At 35.9% G+C, this 21983-nt stretch overlaps 1 protein-coding gene across 4 annotated transcripts in view; it reads right to left on the bottom strand.

Annotated features, from left to right (window-relative positions):
• Positions 1-21983, bottom strand: part of RBM27 (RNA binding motif protein 27) — a 72671-nt gene that overhangs the window by 12735 nt on the left and 37953 nt on the right. For 2 of the 4 annotated variants that reach the window (XM_023256343.2, XM_023256351.2), the window contains exons 9-19: positions 20923-21087; positions 18925-19074; positions 15335-15479; positions 14585-14738; positions 10972-11268; positions 9498-9638; positions 4450-4569; positions 3443-3517; positions 3134-3298; positions 1353-1457; positions 1078-1269 (exon numbers count right to left, since the gene is read on the bottom strand). In XM_023256343.2, coding sequence (XP_023112111.1) covers positions 1078-1269; positions 1353-1457; positions 3134-3298; positions 3443-3517; positions 4450-4569; positions 9498-9638; positions 10972-11268; positions 14585-14738; positions 15335-15479; positions 18925-19074; positions 20923-21087 — 1709 coding nt within the window. The remainder of the gene's footprint in view (positions 1-1077; positions 1270-1352; positions 1458-3133; positions 3299-3442; positions 3518-4449; positions 4570-9497; positions 9639-10971; positions 11269-14584; positions 14739-15334; positions 15480-18924; positions 19075-20922; positions 21088-21983) is intronic. The other 2 variants (XM_023256355.2, XM_023256363.2) reach the window with 1 other exon arrangement.

Genomic DNA, 21983 nt, shown 5'->3' with positions numbered 1-21983 from the left:
CTGCCCCTCCCTCGCTCACACAGTCTCTCTCAAATATAAATAAACAGTAAAAAACAAGTAAAAATATTTCCTTCATCATCTTTAATACTTAATAGGGCTGAAAATGTTTTCTCTCAAAGAAGTTGTTTGAGTCGGGGCGCCTGGGTGGCTCAGTCGGTTTAGTGTCCGACTTCAGCTCAGGCCACGATCTCACGGTTCACGGGTTCAAGCCCAGCGTTGGGCTCTGAGCCTAGAGCCTGCTTCAAATTCTGTGTGTCTCTCTCTCTCTCTGCCCCTTCTCCACTCGCACTCTGTCTCTTTCTCTCTCTCCAAAATAAAATAAAAACATTAAAATAAAAATTCAAATAAGTAAAATAAAAATTTAAAACAAAAGTTGTTTGAGGAATAGGGATCCCAGATATTAACAGTCAACTGTATTTTTATCTTGGTTCTGACACTTACTTAACGATCTTTTTATATGTATGACTCACTTTTAAGTTTTAAACATGAGTTTTCCCTGTATGTACACATGGGATTTCACATGCACTTTATATAGTTATTTAAGATTAAATGAGATCGTGTATGAAAACGCTCTAGCACAAGTAACACTCAATATTTAATTGGATGAATGAGTGACTGGAGAGAAGATATACTCTGTTTATGAAGCAAATTAAAGACAGTTACCTGTAGCAAATCTCTACTTGCATGTTTATCTAAAAGTGGTTGCCCTTGTATACAGAACATAACTATACATGTCTCTTATCCTAATAAATTCTTCCTTTGAATTCTGCCTTCGTCCCAGATCATTTTCACTTATTGACTATGAACACCTGGTAAACCATGTAATAACCCTAAAACAAAAATCAAATATTTGCTTTGGAACAACTTGTCACTACAAATGCATTTATGTGGGCTATTATGGAATTATAAAGCATGACCTGCTTCTTGACCTTCAAATATATTAATAAGAGTTTGCTAATACCCATTTTTTACAACTTGATTTTCTAATCTATAAAACATTTGACACTTATACAGAATGCAAGAAAATGCTGAATACAGTGCTTTTAGAGTGGATATCTGCCAACTTTAAAAACTTACTGAGAAATGTTGAAGCAATTCATCTTTTTCCTCCTCAATGAATCCCCCTACTGTTAGTGCTTTGGGGCGGTGGTCCACCACCATGTGATTCAGCGAGCCCCTTCCTCTTCCTCCACGGCCTCGGCCTCTTCCTCGACCTTGAGAGGACATAGTCTTTCCTCGACCCACAGGTAAAATGCCTAATCGTGCAGCCTGAATAACAACAAAAGACAGAATATAATATACATTCTAGGAAGAACCGTGGAAGAACCTCTTAAGAACCTCTTAAATCTCACCTCAACCTGTAACTGACTGAGTTTTTTCCGTAACTCTGTTGTGTCTTCTCCTGAGGATAGCCTCTTATGAAGGTCCAGTTCAGTATCTAATAGTTCTTTCTGAGCCTTTGGAAAATTAAGAGTAAAAATGTATTTGTTAGATAACTTCCAAGATCGTATTCAGAGTATCATACTTAAAGAATGACATAACATCTCTTTTGGCAAAAGGAGAATGAGAGGATGCAATAAACTGGAGTGTTTAAAGGAAGGTTCACTGTATGAAAACATACAGAGAATATACTGAAATCAGTAAAAATAAGAAGCAGTATTACTGCTTAAGATGGCTTAAAAATCAGACTCTGGAAACAGTCAAATGAGAAAAGGGAGCTGAGAATAATTTTCTAATAATAAAGAGCCATAAATCAAACTCAATGGAAGCAAAATATATACATAGGAAAAATTAATAATAAAAACATAAATAACATCTACATAACTGCTTTCAGATTTGAACTCTACAATATTGCACTCTTTTTGTATGTGTGAGGGACAAACTGTCTTTAGATGGTGTGACTGTGAGACTAATTTTTACTCCCATATTGTCTTAAAATTTTTTTAATTTATTTATTTTGTGAGTGGGGGGGGGTGGGGGGAGAGAATCCAGCCAACTGGGCCATCCAGGCGTCCCTCTCTTCAATTTTTAAAATGTTCGTTATGTTCCTTCTATAATTGGGGGAAATTTCACTAAAAATGTTTTTTATTAAACTTTTTCAATGCAATCTTGAAGAAATACTTTATATCCCTCTAGTAATACAGAACCACAACTTCAAATGTATTATAATATTGGATATAAAAATTTGCACTCTATATATCTGACAAATTTATTATTTTGAGTTCTCGAAGGACTAGAAATTAAAATTCCACTACAGAGGGGTACCTGGCTGACTCAGTCAAGAAGGGCATGTGACTCTTGATCTCGGGGTATGAGTTTGAGCCCCATGTTGGATGTCAAGATTACTTAAAAATAAAATCTTTAAAAAAAAAAATTTTTTTTAATTCCATGACAGAGCTGTGGTATAATGTAATCACTGTGTAAAGTAACTATTCTCCTAGGTAAGGAAACAAATGACAATTAATAAAATGAGACGTAGGGCGCCTGGGTGGCTCAGTCGGTTGAGTGTCCAACTTTGGCTCGGGTAGTGATCTCGCAGTTCGTGGGTTTGAGCCCCGCACTGGGCTCCGTGCTGACATCTCAGAGACTGGAGCCTCCTGGAGATTCTGAGTCTCCCTCTCTCTACCCCTTGCCCGCTCACACTCTGTCTTTCTCTCTCTCTCTCTCAAAAATAAACATTAAAAAAAATATTTTTAAAAAAAGAGACTTAAGTGGATTTGGAACTTTAAGTGGATTATCCTTTTCAATAGAGTATCACATTTTTACCCGTATTAAAGGCAATGATACCTTTTGAATATTAAAAGGAATGGTTTCACTGTATTATAGGATTAGAAAAACAATTGCTGAAATAGGAAATATCACTTTTTTTGCCATCACTCTAGCAATTTCATATTTAGGAAAGGAAACCATAAATTCAGTTAATAAACATAATAATAATAAACATATCTTTGTTCAAACAAGGTATTAGCACCTCTTTCAAAGACAAGACGCAGCATCTATAGGAATATTTTAAAATTTTTACTGTCTCCCTGTTATACTATTAGTTACCTAAGGGTTCCACTGTACTTCAAAGCACCAAACATATAACAGATGTTCAACAACCCTATGCTGAATGGAAAATGCAAATACATACCTCTGTTTTTGTCTTAACTTTAGATGGTGTGGAGACTGCGGAAGATGTTTTTAATTCATCTTTCAATTGCGAGATCTTTTCTCCAAGCTCTTTCAAAGTCTTCATTATATTTGCTCTTTCTTCTGGTTTCATGTTTTTGTTCTTTTCTAGCTTAGATATTAGCATCTATAAAATAAACAGAAAAAAGTAAAAACTATGCCTAGTAACTTTTACTATATATAACTAACCCTTATCAACTTTACTAAGAGGAATAACTATAAAATCCATTGTAGAAAACAATTCCAGCAGGCAAATGAGCTCTTGTCTTACCTTTTGGCATTCTATTTGTTTTTCTAGCACTTCTTGCCTCTTTTTCCTCATATCTTGCTGTAGCTTCATTGCTTCCTATATGAATACATTTAAAAAATTAGTAAGAGATAACAATATTTGCCAATGATATACTTGCAAATATTTGATACATGAACAACTCATTTTCTTCTGGATCATCCCTATACTATACAAGACAAATTTCACTCCTAATCAAAAAACAGATGAAACCAGAAATGAAACCTTTAATTACATTTTCTACGGAAGAGTTAAAATTTCTAAGTGTACTTTTAAAAATATTTAAAAGGCTAACTCCTAATTAGCTGTATCTATGACATTTACTCTTGAGTGACCTGAATGTACGTATGAGGAAAAACAAGGGCTGTTTCTACTTGCCAATGTAATAAGCCATCCCTGATTTTTCAAGTTTAAAGTTTAATAAATGTGAGATGCAGGCTAGAGGGCAGAAATGATGGCAAATTCTACGGATTTTTGCCAGGAAAATATTGCCTCCCACCCCTCTGCTAATCAAATCTCCAATTATATGGAAATAGTACCTATAAATATCTATGTGATTTAAAATCGTCTATATGAGTTTATATCTAAGATAACAATGAAACTCAGAAGTCATATGAATACCAATTACAAAACATTATACTTTATACAAAACACTAACTTACAAAAGCAAGAGAGGAATTAAAAGAAGAAATAATGAAATAAAACTGGTTCTTCACCTTGGAGAAAAAAAAACAGGACAACTCAGTGCTATTTATTTTTACATAGAAAAAAATCTTTCCTTGTTCTTGATGTAGCCTCTGCAAGGCAACTGCAAAATACTTTTTTGTCTGTTCACCTTTTTTTTTTTTTTTTCAAATGTACATTTCATCGAGAAGCAGCTAAATAAACATAATGTAGTTCCAGAACATGAACTATTCAAATGTGTTAATAAAATCGCTTAAGAATTCAATGGGTCCTTCCCTCTTTAAGGAAATTAGAATCAAGGCTGTTACCTGTTTCTTTTTAAGAACTTCTTGAACATCATGAGATTTAGACCCTGAACAAAGTTTTGAAGGCGTCTTTAAGTTTGAGGAGCTGTAAATCATTTTTGGATGGCCTGGAGCTGAAAATATCTATGAAACACAAGTATAATTCAATTAAATATTAGAAACGCTTTAAGGTAATTTTTTAGAAAGACTGCATGTATTTCTTTTGGTTCAGGAGTTAAAGTTTACTTTAAAAACTTCATTTATATAACTGGTTTTTATATATACATAAATTCAACTGTAATTCAAATACAAAAACAAAATTTTAGCAATAATGTTTCTGAACGCAATCACATCCTTCTTCTATTTTCTTAATTGAGAAAAAGGAACCACAGCCACTTTTATCTAGGAGCAGGCCTGTACTCATAGCGAAGTCTTACTGTCCTCTCATTCAACAATTTCACAGATTAAGAACCTCCAACAAACCAACTCTTGTGACCGCGATGAATCAAGACACAAACAAAAACAAATCCACAATTCAGAATCATGACTGAACACAGAAAAAAACAGGAATACTATTCAAACAGTTAAAATAACAAAGTCCCTTTCTAACCTGGCTAACAGCAATGACTGCAGCCTCTTTACCAATTACATCTTTAGTCTCATTCTACTTTTCCTTCTTCTAAGTTAAGACTAATTAAGACATCTGGTCATAGAATTATTCCTATTTCTTTAAACCCTGATCCAAATCACCTAACACAGGATTAAAGTACTTCCTCATCAGAATCTATTTAAATCAAATGCTATATGAGTTTATAATCAAACATAAAACAAGTAGTTAGCTCACAGGCCTGACTTTGCAAGCAAAGTGGTGGCCATTTTTACTGTGGTTGTTTTGGTATTTAGATTCCTTTCCCGTTCTGAACAGACCACTCTCCAGTTAATCTTCCCTTTTTTAAGGCATAGCAGAGCTACATGGCACAGTATAATCTCTCTGGTTCAAGTCTTTCCTAACACAAATGGCAACACCTACAATTTACTGAGCACTTAGTATGTACTTAACACTCCCCTTCCATGCTTCACTAACATAAAATTTTTTTAATCCCCAGAGCAACTTATTGAAAAGGAAACCAATGCTCCCAAGTTAACTAATACAGCTAGTAAGAGGCAGGTCAAGTCAAATAGGGCTGTCTGACTTCCAAATCTGTAACTATCTTTGTTTTGCTATCTTTTCATAATAGAATTTTTGAAACAACAGAGTTATACTACAAAGGTGATGTACCCATCACTAAGCACCAACAATTATCAGGACATAAAATAGAGTAGTTCCCCCTTATCCAGTTTGGCTTTCCACGGTTTGTTACCCAAGGTCAACTGTGGCCCAGAAACAGATGACCCTCCTTCTGACTCATCAGGAGGTCATTAGAAGCCTAACAATACATCACACTGCCTATATTATTCACCTCACTTCACCTCATCTGGAGGCATTTATTTTATCATCTCACATCATCACAAGAAGGATGAATATGGTACAGTATTTTCAGTGACTTCTCCTTTATTAAAGTATATTGTTATAACTATTCCATTTTAATATTATCATTGTGTATCTCTTATTGTGCCTAATTTATAAATTAAACTTTATTATGGGTATGTACCCATATTATGGGTATGTACAAGAAAAAACATAATATATACGGGATTTGGTACTATCTATGGTGTCACACATCCAATGGGAGTCTTAGAAAGTATCCTCACAGATAAGGGGAGACTACTACACTTTTGTTTTACCTAAATCCCTAACTCCACATTCATATCAAACACTATGTTTCTATGTTTTAGATGTAAATATTCAGCTGTATCTCTAAAAAAATAAGGACTCCATTCTTTTTAAAACATAACCACAATACCATCATCACACTTATAACAACTCCTTACTATCATTAGACAATCACATCTCATGATTGTATTATAATTTTTTTTTAATTTTTTTTAGTGTTTATTTTTGAGACAGAGAGACAGAGGGTGAATGGGGGAGGGGCAGAGGAGAGAGGGGGACACAGAATTCGAAGCAGGCTCCAGGCTCCGAGCTGTCAGCACAGAGCCAGGTGCGGGGCTCAAACCCACGAACTGTGAGATCATGACCTGAGCTGAAGTCAGACACTTAACGAATGAGCCACCCAGGGTGCCCCAAGATTGTATTATAATTTTCTAAACATTTTTTGCCATTTGAATTGGGCTCTATGAAGGTTCTTCTACAGGAACTGGTTATATCTCTTTAAAGTCTATTTTGATATCATTTCCTTTCTCATCTCTTTCTTTTCCTTGCAAACTGCTTTTTGAAGAAATCAGGTCATTTATCCTGTGAATTTGTATTCACCACAAAATTCTATGATACCCCATAACATGTTTCTGTGTCCTCTGAATTTCCTTCAAATTAGTAGATCTAGAGCCTTTATGACATCTTCTCAATCTTTTGACAGGATTCCAGAAATTGTTGACAACTTTGTTTTCTGGTTGAACAAAGTAATTCTAGGGTCATCTGGAATACTGCCAGCCCCAGATCTGCAGACAGCCATTTCTTCAAAAAACTCCCAGAGTGCCTGGGAGGGGGCAGGGGGTAATTACCCTTGGACTGATTATTATTTCTCAACCTTTTCAGTGAATAGAATTAAGAAATGTTTTGGAGCTTTTTACTGCTTATTATTTTTTATGATAAAACAGTATGTGAATGTGTATCAATACAGCTGATCCTTGAATAACTCAGGGGTTAAGGGGCACAGACCCCAGGAATCAAAATTCCACATATTTAACTTCTGACTTCCCCAAAACTTAATTGCCTACTGCTAACCAAAAGCCTTACCGATAACATAAACAGTCAATTAACACGTACTGTTTATGTTACATGTTTTATATACTGTATTCTTCTAAGACGCTACAGAAAAAATGTTAAGCAAATCCTAAGAGAAAATACATTTACAGTCCTGTGCTGTATTTATTTTAAAAATCCATGTTTAGGTGATCTGCACAATTCAAACCCATGTTGTTCAAGGATCTACCATACTTTCAATTCAAACATAGGACTACAGTGTTTTCACTTAATCTACCATACACATCTTTTCAACCACATTGAAAATCGCACTTGTCAGTGACACCAATATAACTTTTCATTTGATTTATCCTACAATGCTCACAAACTTTCAGAATAACATTATTGCTGAAAAATACTTTTTAAAATTGTTTTTTTGAACTCAGGGTTCATCTCATTAGGAATATATATTCAAATAGCTGTATTTTAAAGTACTCTCTAGGGGCACCTGGGTGGCACAGTCGGTTAAGTATCTGATTCTTCATTTTGGCTCAGGTCATGATCTCGTGGTTCATGAGGTCAAGTCAGGGTCTGTGCAATCAGTGTGGGATTCATTCTCTCCCTCTCTGCCTCTCCCCTGCTCACAATGTCTCTCTCAAATAAATAAACTGTAAAAAATGAAAAAGGTACTCTCTATGCAAACATATTACTTCATTTGTTTCACTTTTCAATTCTTAGACATTACTTTTTTCATTTTATGACTGAACGCAACATTTACATGGTTCTAAGACAAATCTACAAAATAAGACATAGTCAAAGTTGTCTAGTTTTTTCCATCCTTGCCGTCACCACCAAGATTTAAATTTTAGGAACTAAAAGAAATTTTTTTTAATTAATTTTAGGATTTTTTGTTTCTGCTATTAATCAAATACTTAGGTGTTCAATGGCCCTACTTACTTACATTAACAGTGGCTGCCTATATATGTTTTGTACCATTGTACTTTTTTTTTTTTTTTACCTAATACAGCCTCATGATCACCTCATAGTACATATGAAGATATTCCTCATTCTGTTGTAAAGTTGCACTTTTGCTACTGTACTGCATTTTAAGTTAACTAGTCCCCTACTGATGGACATCTGGATTGTTTCCAGTCTTTTGCTATTATAGTCTACACTTACTAGCCTGGTACGTATTTTTCGTAGTTTGACAAATGTACTTTTGGCATACATTCTGAAAAGGAGGGTTACTGATTTAGAATAAATACATACATAATTTTGCCAGACACTGCCAAATTTGCTTTCATGGGGGTTGTAACATTTAGCATTTCCATCAGCATCTAAATTCTCAGATCTTTTTGGAAATTATCCTAGTTTATTATGTAATTTGAAAAATGGATCTAGTTTTATCTTCTCTACACGGCTATTCAGTTATCCAAATACATTTATCAAAAAGTCCATATTCTCCCCACTGACCTGAGATACTCTTTGACATCTAATAAATTCCTATTTGCAAATGAGTCTATTTCTCATCTTTTACTCTATTTCACTGGTCTATCTCTTCATGTGCCAGTACTAACTGACTTAGTTACATAGACTTCATAATACTCTTATTATGGCTAGTAGGGTTAAGCACTCCCCCCATCGGCCTTGATCGTTTTCAGAATTTTCCAAGCCCTCTTTGAAATAATCACCATTGTGCAAAGTCACTGTACAGATATATTCCTAAAAGCAAAAGAAACTACTTAAGATACATTTCAAAGTTTTGATTAGGATAGAATCTTCTTCACTATATTCTTCTAAAATTCTCAAACTCCTACTTAGCTTTGAATAGAAAAAAAAATTTAGCCAATTTCTGGCCGTATCATGGAAATTAGGCAAGTATACCTTCCACATGAAGGTGAGCTGTCACGTTTACCTCAAGTGAAGAAACAAGACATTACAAATCTGGATGAAAGTTAAGTTTTAATTTCTCTGTGTCACTAAACAATTTTAAATATATTTGAGGATCGCAGCACCTGGGTGGCTCAGCTGGTTAAGCATCCAGCTTTGGCTCAGGTCATGATCTCACTGTTTGTGAGTTGGAGCCCTGTGTTGGGCTCTGCGCTGACAGCTCAGAGCCTAGAGCCTACTTCAGATTCAGGGTCTCCCTCTCTCTCTCCGCCCCTCCCCTGCTCACTTTGTCTCTGTTTCTCGAAAATAAACATTAAAAATTATAAACAGGTAGACAGATTGAGTAATTAATGAATCAGAGGGTCACAGAAATACATACCTGGCAATCCTCTCCAGCACCACCTGACTGATTCAACACGTGTGATGCATCACTCTGGTTACCACTTGTGTGTCCAAGGCGATGTTTAACAGGAACTTTGTTAAGAACATATGCGCCGGATGTCTGTGGTTTACTCATCATCTGCATACACAAAATAAACACATAAGTGGTAAAAGTTTTAAAAATGCCCAGGAATGATACAAATTCAGGCTAGTGATTACCCTGGAGAAGAAAATAAAGAAATGAGAAGGGAGAGTGCTTCTATCATCTCTAAGTTTTTAAGTGGTAGAGATTCAAATGATTGCTATTATCTATTCTATAGATGTCTTAAATATGTCATAACAAAATGCATGCATATGAATATAAACTCATACAGAAAACAAGTGCTACTAATTTTTAAAATGTTCCCTTTAATATGTAATGCTTTGAAGGATCTGGGGCTTCTAAATGATAGTAGCTTAATATCAATAACAGTGTGATATGGACACCCCAAGAACACAGTGCAATCTTGGGCTGCATTAACAGAACACAGTCTAATGGATCACAAACATGACCGTATCACTCTTGTACACCATTCAGCCTACATCCAGGGGAAGCACCTGCCTCTGGGCTCTAACATGAAGTGGGACCTAGACAAAAGAAATGGAGGCTGAGGTGCACATAAAAAGGATAATGACTGGACTTAAGATTACATATGGTAATACTTTAAAAAAAAAACCTGAATGCATTTAATTCAAACAAGAGAACACCTAGGAAAAGATTAGCATTACCATCAGTATTGGAATGGCACTAATGCATAGTGGTTTTTTCTTTACTTCCTTCATCTGTTCATTCAAGTATAGTTTGAGCAACATGTGCCAAGCCTTGTTTTAGACACAAGAGACAGAAGGAATAAAACAGGCAAAATCCTATTTTCTCGGAGCTTACATTTCAATTTTTAAAGCTTTTAAAGAGTTTTCTACATGGAAAAAAGTCAGACAAAAGAGTGGGTACAAGGATGACTGAGTCTAACACAAAACAAAGAAGAAGTTCTAGATTCAGAGTTGTCTGGTAGTGGACAGTTATTATACTTTAGCGTTGAGAAGAATCACTAAGAGTATTCCTTTCAACATGTAGATTTATGGGCCCCATTTCTACAGACTGACTGTAACTTGTGGGTGCTAAGATCCAAGAATTTGTATTCAGGCAAGTAATTCTGGTAGAAGCAGAATTGCACTTGTCAAACTTTACGGTTTGTAAGAATCAGGTGGAGAGCTTGTTAAAACACAGATGCTTAAGCCCCAACCCTAGTGATTCCAAGTTGAGGTGAGGTCCAAAAAACTGCATGTCTAATAAGTTCTCAGGAGATAAGATACCGCTGGTCTGCAGATCAAACTGAGAAGTTTTAAAGTAGAAGACCTAATGACCGCAAATTGACAATGATCTAGAGGGTGGGACCAGAGGACTTTTCCTTGTCTACGAACCAGTAGATTACCTTCTGGATACCCCCATGTACCGTTGAGGGAGGGGACTGGGCCACCAGCACTTGTTGCTGATGAAGGTGCTGTGGCAAATGGTGGTGCTGCTGTGACAGGTGACTAAGTGTTTGCTGTTGCTGCAGGAGTAGCTGTGTTGGAGACTGCAATGCAGGCTGCTCATTATTTTCCCTATGCCACAGAACTCGAATGAACCGGTTATTTAGAACTGCTTCAGTGCTGGAAATGGCTTTCCTGGCCTCCTCATTGGTAAGATACTGGATGAGGGCTGCTTCTGGATCTCCCTTAAAAGCAACCTGTAAGAAAAAAAACAAAAGCAACAAAAAAAAGCAAACAAATTAATAAGCAGTTAAATGCAAATAAATTATTGATAAAGACTTCAGAATAGAAAAGAACCTGCTGAAATCCATTCCGAAAGCTTTGTAAGTACAGTTCTCCATCACCCTAAAAGATAATACGCATATTTTTCAAATTATATACAAAAAAGACTATTCAATAAAGAATCCTAGTAATGTTACATAACCAGTTAGGGAAAAGTTGTTAGATCCCTCCCTGATATCCTACATCCAAATAAACTCCAGAGAAAGAAAATATTTTACCATAACAACAACAACAACAAAAAACCAATAAAAACACAGAAGAAAAAAGGTGAATATCTGTACAATCTGAGTGTTTGGAAAATCTTTTTATGCATACCTATAAAAACAGGATCCATAAAGACAAACAGTAGTAAATTCTACCACATAAAAATTTAAAATCTGTCAGTCCAAATATACCCTAAACTAAATGATGAATAGAAGAACTATTTTTGATATACATGACAAGCAATGGCTTGGAAAAGCACTATTATAAATGGCTTCATAAAAAATGGGCGAAGACAATCAATAGGCATATCCAAAAAAACCTGCAAATGATCTATATAAATCAGAATCTATGTAGTAATTTAAAAAAGCAAATGGGGCACCTGGGTGGCTCAGAGGGTTAAGTGTCTGACTCTTGATTTTGACTCATGTCATAATCTCATAGTTTTGTGAGTATGAGCCCAATGTCTGGCTCTGTGCTGACTGCAAAGCCTGCTTGGGATTTCCCCCGCCCCACCCCCTCTGCCCCTCCCCAGCTCACACTCTAAATAAATAAATAAATAAATAAAATTTATTTTAAAAAAAGAAAAGCAAAGTAAAACAAGTATAATTTTTCACTTACAAAACTGGTTCAAAACATTTTGATGGATCCACATTACAATGTTGACAGGCTTTAACACAGTGCATGTGGGAGTATCAACTGGCACAACCCTTTTGGCAAACAATTTGGCAGAGCACAAATAAAAAGTCTTAAAATTCCCTTTAATTCAGCAACGAATCATAAAAAGATAACGAAAGGTTTAGCAACAAGGAGGCTCACCACAGCATTGTTTTTATAGAAGATAAGAGAAACAACAGAAATCCTCAACCACAAAGAACAGTAAGTAAATTATGGCCTATTGCTACAGACTGATTTATGCCCCCACTCCCAAATTCTTATGTTGAAACTCTAATTCACTGTGTGACTACATTTGGAGACAGGGCTTTTAGGAGGTAATTAAAGTTAAATGAGGTCATAAGTGTGGGGCCCTAATCAGATGGTACTGCAGGTCTTATAGGAAAAGGAAGAGCTCTTTCTCCCCTTACAAAATTTGAGGACACAGCAAGAAAGTGGCCATCATAAAGAGAATCCTCACCAGGAACGAAAAAGGCCATCACTCTGATTTCGGACTTCCCCCAAAATAAATGTTGTTTAAGCCACCTAGTCTCTGATACGTATTTGTTATGGCAATCCAACAAGACTAATATACCAAATTACATTAAGCCATCTAATTTTCCTAAATGCCATAAACCATAATGACCCAGAAAACACGTAAGAGAAAAAAGGCAGAGACATCTGATATGATTTTGTATTCTTGAAGTGTGTAAAGTATTTTTAAAAAGAAAACATGTCTATGTGTGTGTATAGATGTGTTCTTCCATATAAATACAGTATGTTCATCAAAAGATTAATAATTATTGTTGCAACATGGTGAGATTCAGGTGATTTGTTTTTTCACTTTTGTTTAATGGATTTCCAATTATCTATAAAATTAAACACGTACTATACTCAGGAAAAAACACTGCTTAAAAATCTTTCAAAAAGAGTACCTTGGTTCAATTCTTTGAAATATCAAATTTCCTCATACTACTTTTTTTTAAAGTTTATTTTTTTGAGAGAGAGAGAGAGAGAGAGAGAGAGAGAGAGAGAGAGAGAGAATGAATGAGTGAGCACAAGTGGGAGAAGGGCGGAGAGGGAAAGGGAGAGACAGAGAATCCCAAGCAGGCTCTGCAAAGTCAGTATGGAGCCTGATGCCGGGTTCAAACTCAGGAACCGTGAGATCACCCAGGCACCCCCTCATACTACTTTCTTCAGGTCTCAGCTTAAATGTCACCTCTCAGAGTGCTTTTTCTTGAGTTCCCTTCCCCCTCTATCACTTAATTACCTTACTATATTTATCTTTATAGCACTTAACCTGTTTTACTCGTTTATTCTCTCTCTGCTCTCTGAGAAGGTCAGCTGCATGAAGGCCAGGACCCTGATCATCATGCTCATTTTTAGCCAGTGTTTTCAACAGTGCTGGTCCAGTATAGCACACCTCCACATTTTGGATGAGTACAGAGATTGAAGGGTGAAGGGCACAGGGATTTATTGCAGTGACCTAAGGGTGGTGCCTTTTTTCATATAATTTTTTTAAAATTTTTAATGTTATATTTATTTTTGAGAGAAAGAGACAGAGCACGAGCAGGGGAGGAGCAGAGAGAGAGGGAGACACAGAATCTGAAGCAGGCTCCTGGCTCTGAGCTGTCAGCACAGAGCTTGACAAGGGGCTCAAACCCACGAACCGTGAGATTATGACCTGAGCCTAAGTCAGACACTTAACCAACTAAGCCACCCAGGCACCCCCTCATAATACTTTCTTAAATTGTTACATAAATCATATTTTGGTTTCATGACCAACATTAACCATCAGGGGTAACTGAGTGAAATGGCAAATTAATAAGGACTTCAAGTACTCTCAATTACACCGGAACACCCAATCACAAATGCATAAATTGGAATATGTGTCAAGTAGACAGCAAAATACAGAAACTACAAATCACATGATGTTAGATAACATGTTACACTGCCTAAATTCTCAAGATTACAACCATCCTTAACCAATTACTTTTTCACTACAATATAAAAGTCACTCAGTAGACAAAATTACCTTAGAAATTACCAAAAATCTTACCTATCTAGTTAGAATACTAAAGCAGATTAAAAAGTCTTTTGTCCAGAGATAGCACCATGAATAAAAATATACTAACCATCCTCAATGTCTTTTAGGAAGAGGTTGCAGATAAGAAACAAACAAATTTAAAAAAAAAAAAAAAAGCAAAAAACAAATTCAGCTTAATTTCATCATAAAGTTGGGTATAGAGCTATACAGTGGAGCTTAAAACACTTAGCAGAGATTATAAGATTACTGGCTCATTTAAGCAAAGTGAACTGCTATGTTCAAAGATGCATAAAAGCACATTCATCTGTCAGCAACCTAGTCACATTTACCTGGATGTTCACAATAGTTCCAAACTTGCTGAAGTGTTCATTGAGTTTAGTAATGTTGTTTAATTCCTGAGGGATCTTCTTGACTTCTAATTTGGTGTTTGTATACTGATTCTTTCTCAAAAATCCTGGTTTACTCTGACTGTTATTCCCTTGCCTGAAAGGAATATTAATAGATCTTGATTAATTCCCCCACCTTATGCCTAGCCATCAGACAGGTCAACAAAAACTTTAAGTTTATATGTATTAAAGTGTCATTTGTAACACATTCTTACATTCTTCAGAAATTACTAATTTTCACATCGTCCTTGTTACATGGGAACAGAACAGGTATAGAAAAAGAAGACTGAAGAGCAGAAGATCACAAAAAGAGAGGCCCAAATGAGATTAAAACTAATAGGCTAAAAAGATCCGCCACAATTACCAAGGAGTCTAACTTTAAAGCAAGGAAAGAACATCATTTTTTTCAATGGTGGGTTTTTCAACTTCTGTAAAAGTACAGAATACAAGTTACTAATACCTATTATATTAGTTACTAATACAAGTTACTAATACAAATTACTAATATCTACTATATTCTGTTCGCTCTTCCCATTTTTAAGATGTTCTAATGATGCCTTGGGGAACCCTAATTTTGAGACACAAAGTTTTAAAATCACTGATTAATGACAACTGTGAATTTTACAAATTTACTAATGCAAACAAAAACAACAAATACACCAATTAGAACTACTAAGTAGCAAATTGTCTTACTTTCCCAGCCAAGGTTTCTTTGTGAGCGGCCCTTCCAAACCACTTATAGCTCTTTTTCGGCTATCTGGTTCAAGAACTACTCTGGTTATGTTGCTATTAATTGAAACAGGAACTGGTGGTTCAGTCTGGATGACAATGTTAGCAGCTGTTGGAAACAAAAATTAACATTACTAACAATGCATGGTACCTGAGGAATTTCAAATGATTACAATATATAGCCTAAAAGCTAAAAAGCACAGTGAATAGCACCCAGCTACCATTTCCTTTTCAGAAATGCTTATTTACTAACTGCCTCCTCCTTTTTCTCCTTTGTTAAAAATACAATATTGAAGTTTAAAAAGTCATAGGCAGCTCCAATGTAAAAATTGATTCAGACAAGGATCATCAATGGTTGGAAAACAATATTCATCAGTGAAACGGTGTTAGAGAACAAGATATTTATCTGGTGCCAAAGTACACCCCACAAATGATGACTTTACAATGGAGAGATCTACCAATTATCATCTCAGACAAGCAATCAAACTTAGCACCATAAACAGAGTGAAATTATTTGGACTGTTTGATGTGATTAAAAAAAAATTCACCTGGACAGGATATTAAGGAATTATGATTTTCTTATGTGTAGCAATGATATTGTGCTTATAAAGGACGTCATATTCTTGGAAGTAAAATAAAGTATCTACAGGGCACAATCTCTGCAATATACTTTCAAGTAACTCAGGGAAAAAAACCCTGAAGGGAGAAGGAAAGAAGGGATAAAGAAGAATGTGCATTGCGCATACAAAAGCAAGCACTTAGGCCCGAAGGTGACAAAACTTTAATAAAGGTAAATCTAAGTAAAGGTATTCAGATGTTTATTGTATTTCTTTTGATTTCCTGTGCGTTTAAAATTTTTCAAACTCAACAGTTGGGGGGAAAACCCAAAGCCCGTATTATAAATTGCTGTATTTCATTCACAACAATTAAAACTAAAATACTTAAAGAAACTGACATTACAATGGCTTATCTGTGAATGGGAAGAGGTGTGAATAAAAAAGTAAATAACAACACAAAATGATGCCTGATACACTGTGAATATTCTCCTTAACTTTAAGTGACTCTACCAAAAGTAAAATCAGCAGCCAAAAACGACATGTAGGGCTAGGGGTAGGGATGCTGGGGTAGGGATGAGAGTGGGGGGTAATATGTGTGACAATCGGGGAAATAATGATGCAGATTTAACATGTATTTCTTTAGCAGCTGCTATAGCTCAACAATTATATTAGACATATGTGTAAATCAGTGAAAAAAATAACTTTGATCTCTGCTCTATTAGGGCCTTTATTTTCAGAAGGCAAATGGAGGAGATAGCAATTGTGATGGTATAATGCATTCTAGAAGCTGAGATGCCATTAGATCTTCCCTAAAATAGCTTGATTACCTTCTAACATTGCCTACTGCTTTCCTTTACTGAAGTGCTTTATAAAAAAAGAAAGAGATAGAGCTAGAGGCTGGATGACTTTGCCAAGGTGACAAACCAAGTCTGCTGTATAAAAACCACATTTCTTTTTTTTTTTTAATTTAAAAAAAAAATTTTTTTTTTAATGTTTATTTCAGAGACAGAGACAGTGTGAGTGGAGAAGGGACAAAAAGAGAGAGGGAGACAGAGAATCATAGCAGGCTCAAGGCTCTAAGCCGTCAGCACAGAGCCCGACACGGGGCTCGAACCCATGAACTTTGAGATCATGACCTGAGCTGAAGTCAGACACTTAACCAACTGTGCCACCCAGGGTCCCCCAAAGACCTCATTTCTATCTGAGTGAGATTATCCACGAATTACTGTATATGAATGCAGAGAAAGACCAGACTAGCGACAAAGGAAAAACTTGAATTTTTAAGACTCTGATCTTTCCACTAATTTCAAGTTAATTTGGTAATAATATATACATTATAGCATAGAAGGTAATAGTATACTCTTCAGAATTGGAATGACCTGGGTTCAAATTCTAGTTCGGCCACTAAAAGCTGTGTGACTTTGGGCAAATTTCTTTAACCTCTCTAATCCTCAGTGTCTTTATTTGTAAAAAGAGAATTAAAATAGTACCTCTTTTAAGGAGTTGTAGGAAAGGAAAATAAGAGATAATAATACATATACAAAAGCATTTGTTTTCATCTTGACACAAAACTGTTAGCTTCCAGTAGTAACAATGATATTAATGGCAGTAAATAAAAGTTAATAAAATCAAGACAGGAAAGAAGGTTAAGAACACGAAAATAGTCACCATATAACTAAATCAGAAAAACATTGTCGGGAGGGTGCCCGGGTGGCTCAGTTAAACATCCAACTACTGATCAGCTCATGACCTTGCTGTTTGTGGGATCAAGCTATGAGCCCAGCTCCATGCAGAGCCTGCTTGGGAATCTCTTTCTCTGCCCCTCCCTGACTCGTGCACATGCACACACTCCCTCAAAATAAATAAATAACCTTTTAAAAAATGTTTAAAAAAAAGATAAATACTGTCAGGATGTCCCATGGACAGTCATTCAAATTAAAATTAAATATCAAAAAACCAACTATAGTAAGAAAAACTGGAACCTCATCAAACTTTTTAACCCAACTTTTTTGTTTTCAGATTTTTTTATATTTATTTTTGAGAGAGAGAGAGAGAGAGAGCACGAGCCACCAGAGTACACGGGGAAGGGACAGAGAAAGAGGGAGACACAGGCTCCAGGCTCTGAACTGTCAGCACAAACCCCAATGTGGGGCTCAAACCCACAAACCATGAGATCACAACCTGGGCCAAAGTCGAATGCTCAACCGACTGAGCCACCTGGTGCCCCTAAACCAACTTTTTTAAGGGAGGAGAAAGGAGGACATCAACCCATATTAAAGGTAAATGCTTGCATTTAATTTTTAAAGGTTTATGACTACGCTCTGTAAAGATCCTGACATATGGTTGTAATCATAAATATTAAAAAAGGTCAAATAATCATCTTATTGCAGTATTTTAGATTCTCAGTTATTAGTGTGCAACACAGCTCTTACGATACAAAGTAGGCCCTGAAGTGATCAAATTCTTTGAAGGCAAGGGACCATGTCATTTCATCTTTCTTTACCTAATATCTAGTGCAGTGCCCAGTAAATAGCTAAAACAGGCTAAAGGTATACAAAAAAAGCAATTAAAAAAAGTATTATTTTTATTTTAAAATAAATATATTACAACTATAGCTTTATTTATTTATTTATTTTATTTATTTTGAGAGAGACAGCCCAAGTTGGGGAGAGACAGACAGAGGGGGAGAGAGAGAATCCTAAGCAGACTCCACACTGCCAGTGCAGAGCTTGACGCAAGGCTCAAATTCATGAAACTGTGAGATCATGACCTAACCAAGGGTTGGACAGACGCTTAACCGACTGAGCCACCCAGGTGCCCCTCTAATTATAGTTTTAAAATAAAATGTGGAGACAAAGTTATTCAAAAACATTTATTTGAGATGATTATAGAGCACTCTTCAAAAGGACAGTGTCTAAGTAATTTTGGACCCTAGTGAGGTCTGAAATGCTATACTGAACTCCTGTAAAACAGCAACAAAGGCTGAGGCATTCTCACCTCTTGGATTTGCATCCATATCTCCAGATGTTAGGCCAATCAGGTTTGGGCGCTGTGTCTGTGTTCTGGAAAAGAATTGTCTGTACTGAGATCTACCAGAACTGGTAATACTAGGAGCTTCTGGATTATAACCATCTGGTTCATATGTATCTGGGGAAAACAAAACAACAAAACACATAACAAATAAGAGAGTAGTTAAGTAATTTTTCATTACTATAAACAACTGCAAAAAATGAATTTTTCTTTGATAAATATATCAACCTATACATACATACAAATACACACACACACACACACACACACACACACACACACACAATCTGAATTACAATAATATCCCTGTTAAAAGTGAAAGAAATAAAAACGCTCCTGTCTCAAAACACAGATACACATATCTGTTCTTGATTACGGAGATATTTCCAAATTCATTTACCTTAGCTAGCCATTTTTATCCTATATATTAATCACTTAATCCAAACATCTCTTAAATATTTTTAAAAGAAATATGCACATATATGAATACTATATATAAAGGACTGGTTGAGTTTCCTCTGTTATCATGTTTCACCAATTTCTAGGTACTCTTTTTTTTTAATTTACATCCAAGTTAGTTAGTATATAGTGCAATAATGACTTTACGAGTAGATTCATCCCCTGGGTAGAACACCCAGTGCTCATCCCAACAAGTGTCTTCCTTAATGCCCCTTGCCCATTTAGCCATCCCCAACACCCTAGGTACTCTTTTAAGTAGGGAAAAAAATAGAGAAAAAAATCAATCTACTAATTTGCTTACCTACATTTTAAAATGGAGATATAATAGCTGCTTTCATACATAAAACATTTCAAATGTTTTATTTCAAACAGCTAAAAAAATTTTACATTTACAAATATAATCATTATGTTACTACCAACCACCCCATCAATGCCACTTTTATCACATTCCCTTTGTTTTCTCTACAACTAAATATTTAATTCTTAAAATTATAATGCTAAATGGCTATTTTGTTAGTATTAAAAAAATTCTGAATATGTTCATCTCTAAGTGGTATATATCCTCTTCATCCTACATAAAATGAAACAAGGGTTAAGATTAAGTGAAGACACTGGTTTTCACAACTGTGATTTAGAAGTCCTTGCGTCTCTTTTTCTTCCTTGGTGGAAAAATGCTCTATGGCATTCATATTAAGTTTCAGCTACAAAGTAAGAGACATTCAGATCCTTACTAATGGCCAATCAATATGATTCAAAGTATAAGATCAGCAAATTATGATAAAAAAGTTTTCAGTTATCACTTGGTAGTCTTGAAAGAAAATCTCCTATAGCTGTAGGTTTTAAAGCAGTTACATAATCAAATGACCTTGTTCTATAATTCCTGAGAATACACAGAACCCCTAGAAACTCAAAAGTCCTTTAGACAGTTATGATGGACTCAGATCTAAAGGGAAAGCAAGAAATGTTAAAAACCTCATGAAACACCCACAAAGCACTCCACAGGTCTTCCAAAGGTACACATAAGTAGGAGGGAAGAGTTTTCCAGAAATTACTACATTATACACAGCCAGGTCATACATGGATCAGAGAGGGGAAAAAAAGATATGCTCATCCGTGATCAGCAAGAAAAACAGATGTTTTTGGTTTGCTTTTTAAAAAATTATCCTAGTTTTTCTTGTAGTGTGTAACTGATTAGAAAATATTCAAGTAGATATTCTCTTCCTATTTACTGTATTAGAAATCAGTTCAAGGAACTACCATGACTTTTGTTACTGAGGCACTAAAAGTCAACATAGAGGACACCAGAGATGACAGACACACAGGAGGCCTAATCTAGCAACCACTAGGGACAAATCAAAGAGGCAGAGGAACAGAAGAGAAAACTACCTAAAAGGTTCAGTGGGAATTTGTGATGGCAGATCAGGATGCCAGTCACCACGCAGGCTGGCAAGCTATGGTACAAAAAGATCAGAGGGTGGATGGCCAGCCATCTGTAGCAAAGCTTACCTGGGACCAGAGGGGTGGGGCTGGAGACTGAGGTATGGTACCCAATGGAGGATCCCATGAGGTTTCGAGGTGGCACCAAACGAGCTGCCAACAGAGGAGGCGGTGTCCCCAACTGAAGTCGCTCAGATGCAGCAGCACCATGTTCACGAGAGTACATGGGCTGTCCTACAGAGGAAAGAATAGGAGGGCAGCTGGGAATGAGAGTCACAAGCTTCTCAGGGAATGATGTACTTCCTGAGACTTTAGCCAAGAACAGAGAGAGTACACCAAAATGCCAGTCGAGAAAGGTATTACTGATATTCTTCCTAACTCAAGAAACAGGCACATAACCAGTTAGGATGCACTGAGGTATAAAGAAAGAGTGAGAATTAGGCAGTATGACTGCATAATCTCCATTTTTCACAATCTTAAGTGGAACAACTATATGCTAATTGTACCCAAAACTGAACAGTCAACCATATCACACTATCAGGTAAAGGTGCCCTGAGCTATTACTTGTGTACAGTTTTGTATCCAGCAAGACATGTAGTTTTTTGAAGACCATCACATCCATTAAAAACAAAAACTCTTCTCCTCAAAACCACATAGTTTAAGGTTGACACAAAACATACTCCCATATCTGGGAGCAGAAAAAACAATAAAAAAATTAAAAACAAAAAACACCACAAGCATATCCTCACAGAAAATGAGAAACGTTCAAAAGGAAAACACTAAACAAGACAGTGAAAACTTGTTATCCCATGAACAGGTAGATAACAAGTACAAAGAAAAAAGGACAAAACCCGAGATAAACAGACCAACTACTGTACGTATGAAATTACCTCAGATACTAAGAATGACTTTTGAAAAAAAGCACATTTAGAGCTTACATATATTAACACAAGAATCTCTGACACAATGAAGTCAAATTTGGTAGAAAAAGATTTAAAAAGAAGTACCAAGGAGTAGGCTTTTTTCTTTCATTGGACGCTTAATAGTATGTTTTACTGACTACCCCATGAGACCTATTTATAATGTTTACTCAACACTTTATATTTAAAGTCAGATGTTCACTATGTGGC

This window comes from Felis catus, chromosome A1 (genome assembly GCF_018350175.1).
Source record: "Felis catus isolate Fca126 chromosome A1, F.catus_Fca126_mat1.0, whole genome shotgun sequence".
Lineage (NCBI taxonomy): Eukaryota > Metazoa > Chordata > Mammalia > Carnivora > Felidae > Felis > Felis catus.
The sequence above is the reverse complement of the archived record's forward strand: the minus strand, read 5'-3'. Positions and strand labels throughout refer to the sequence as shown.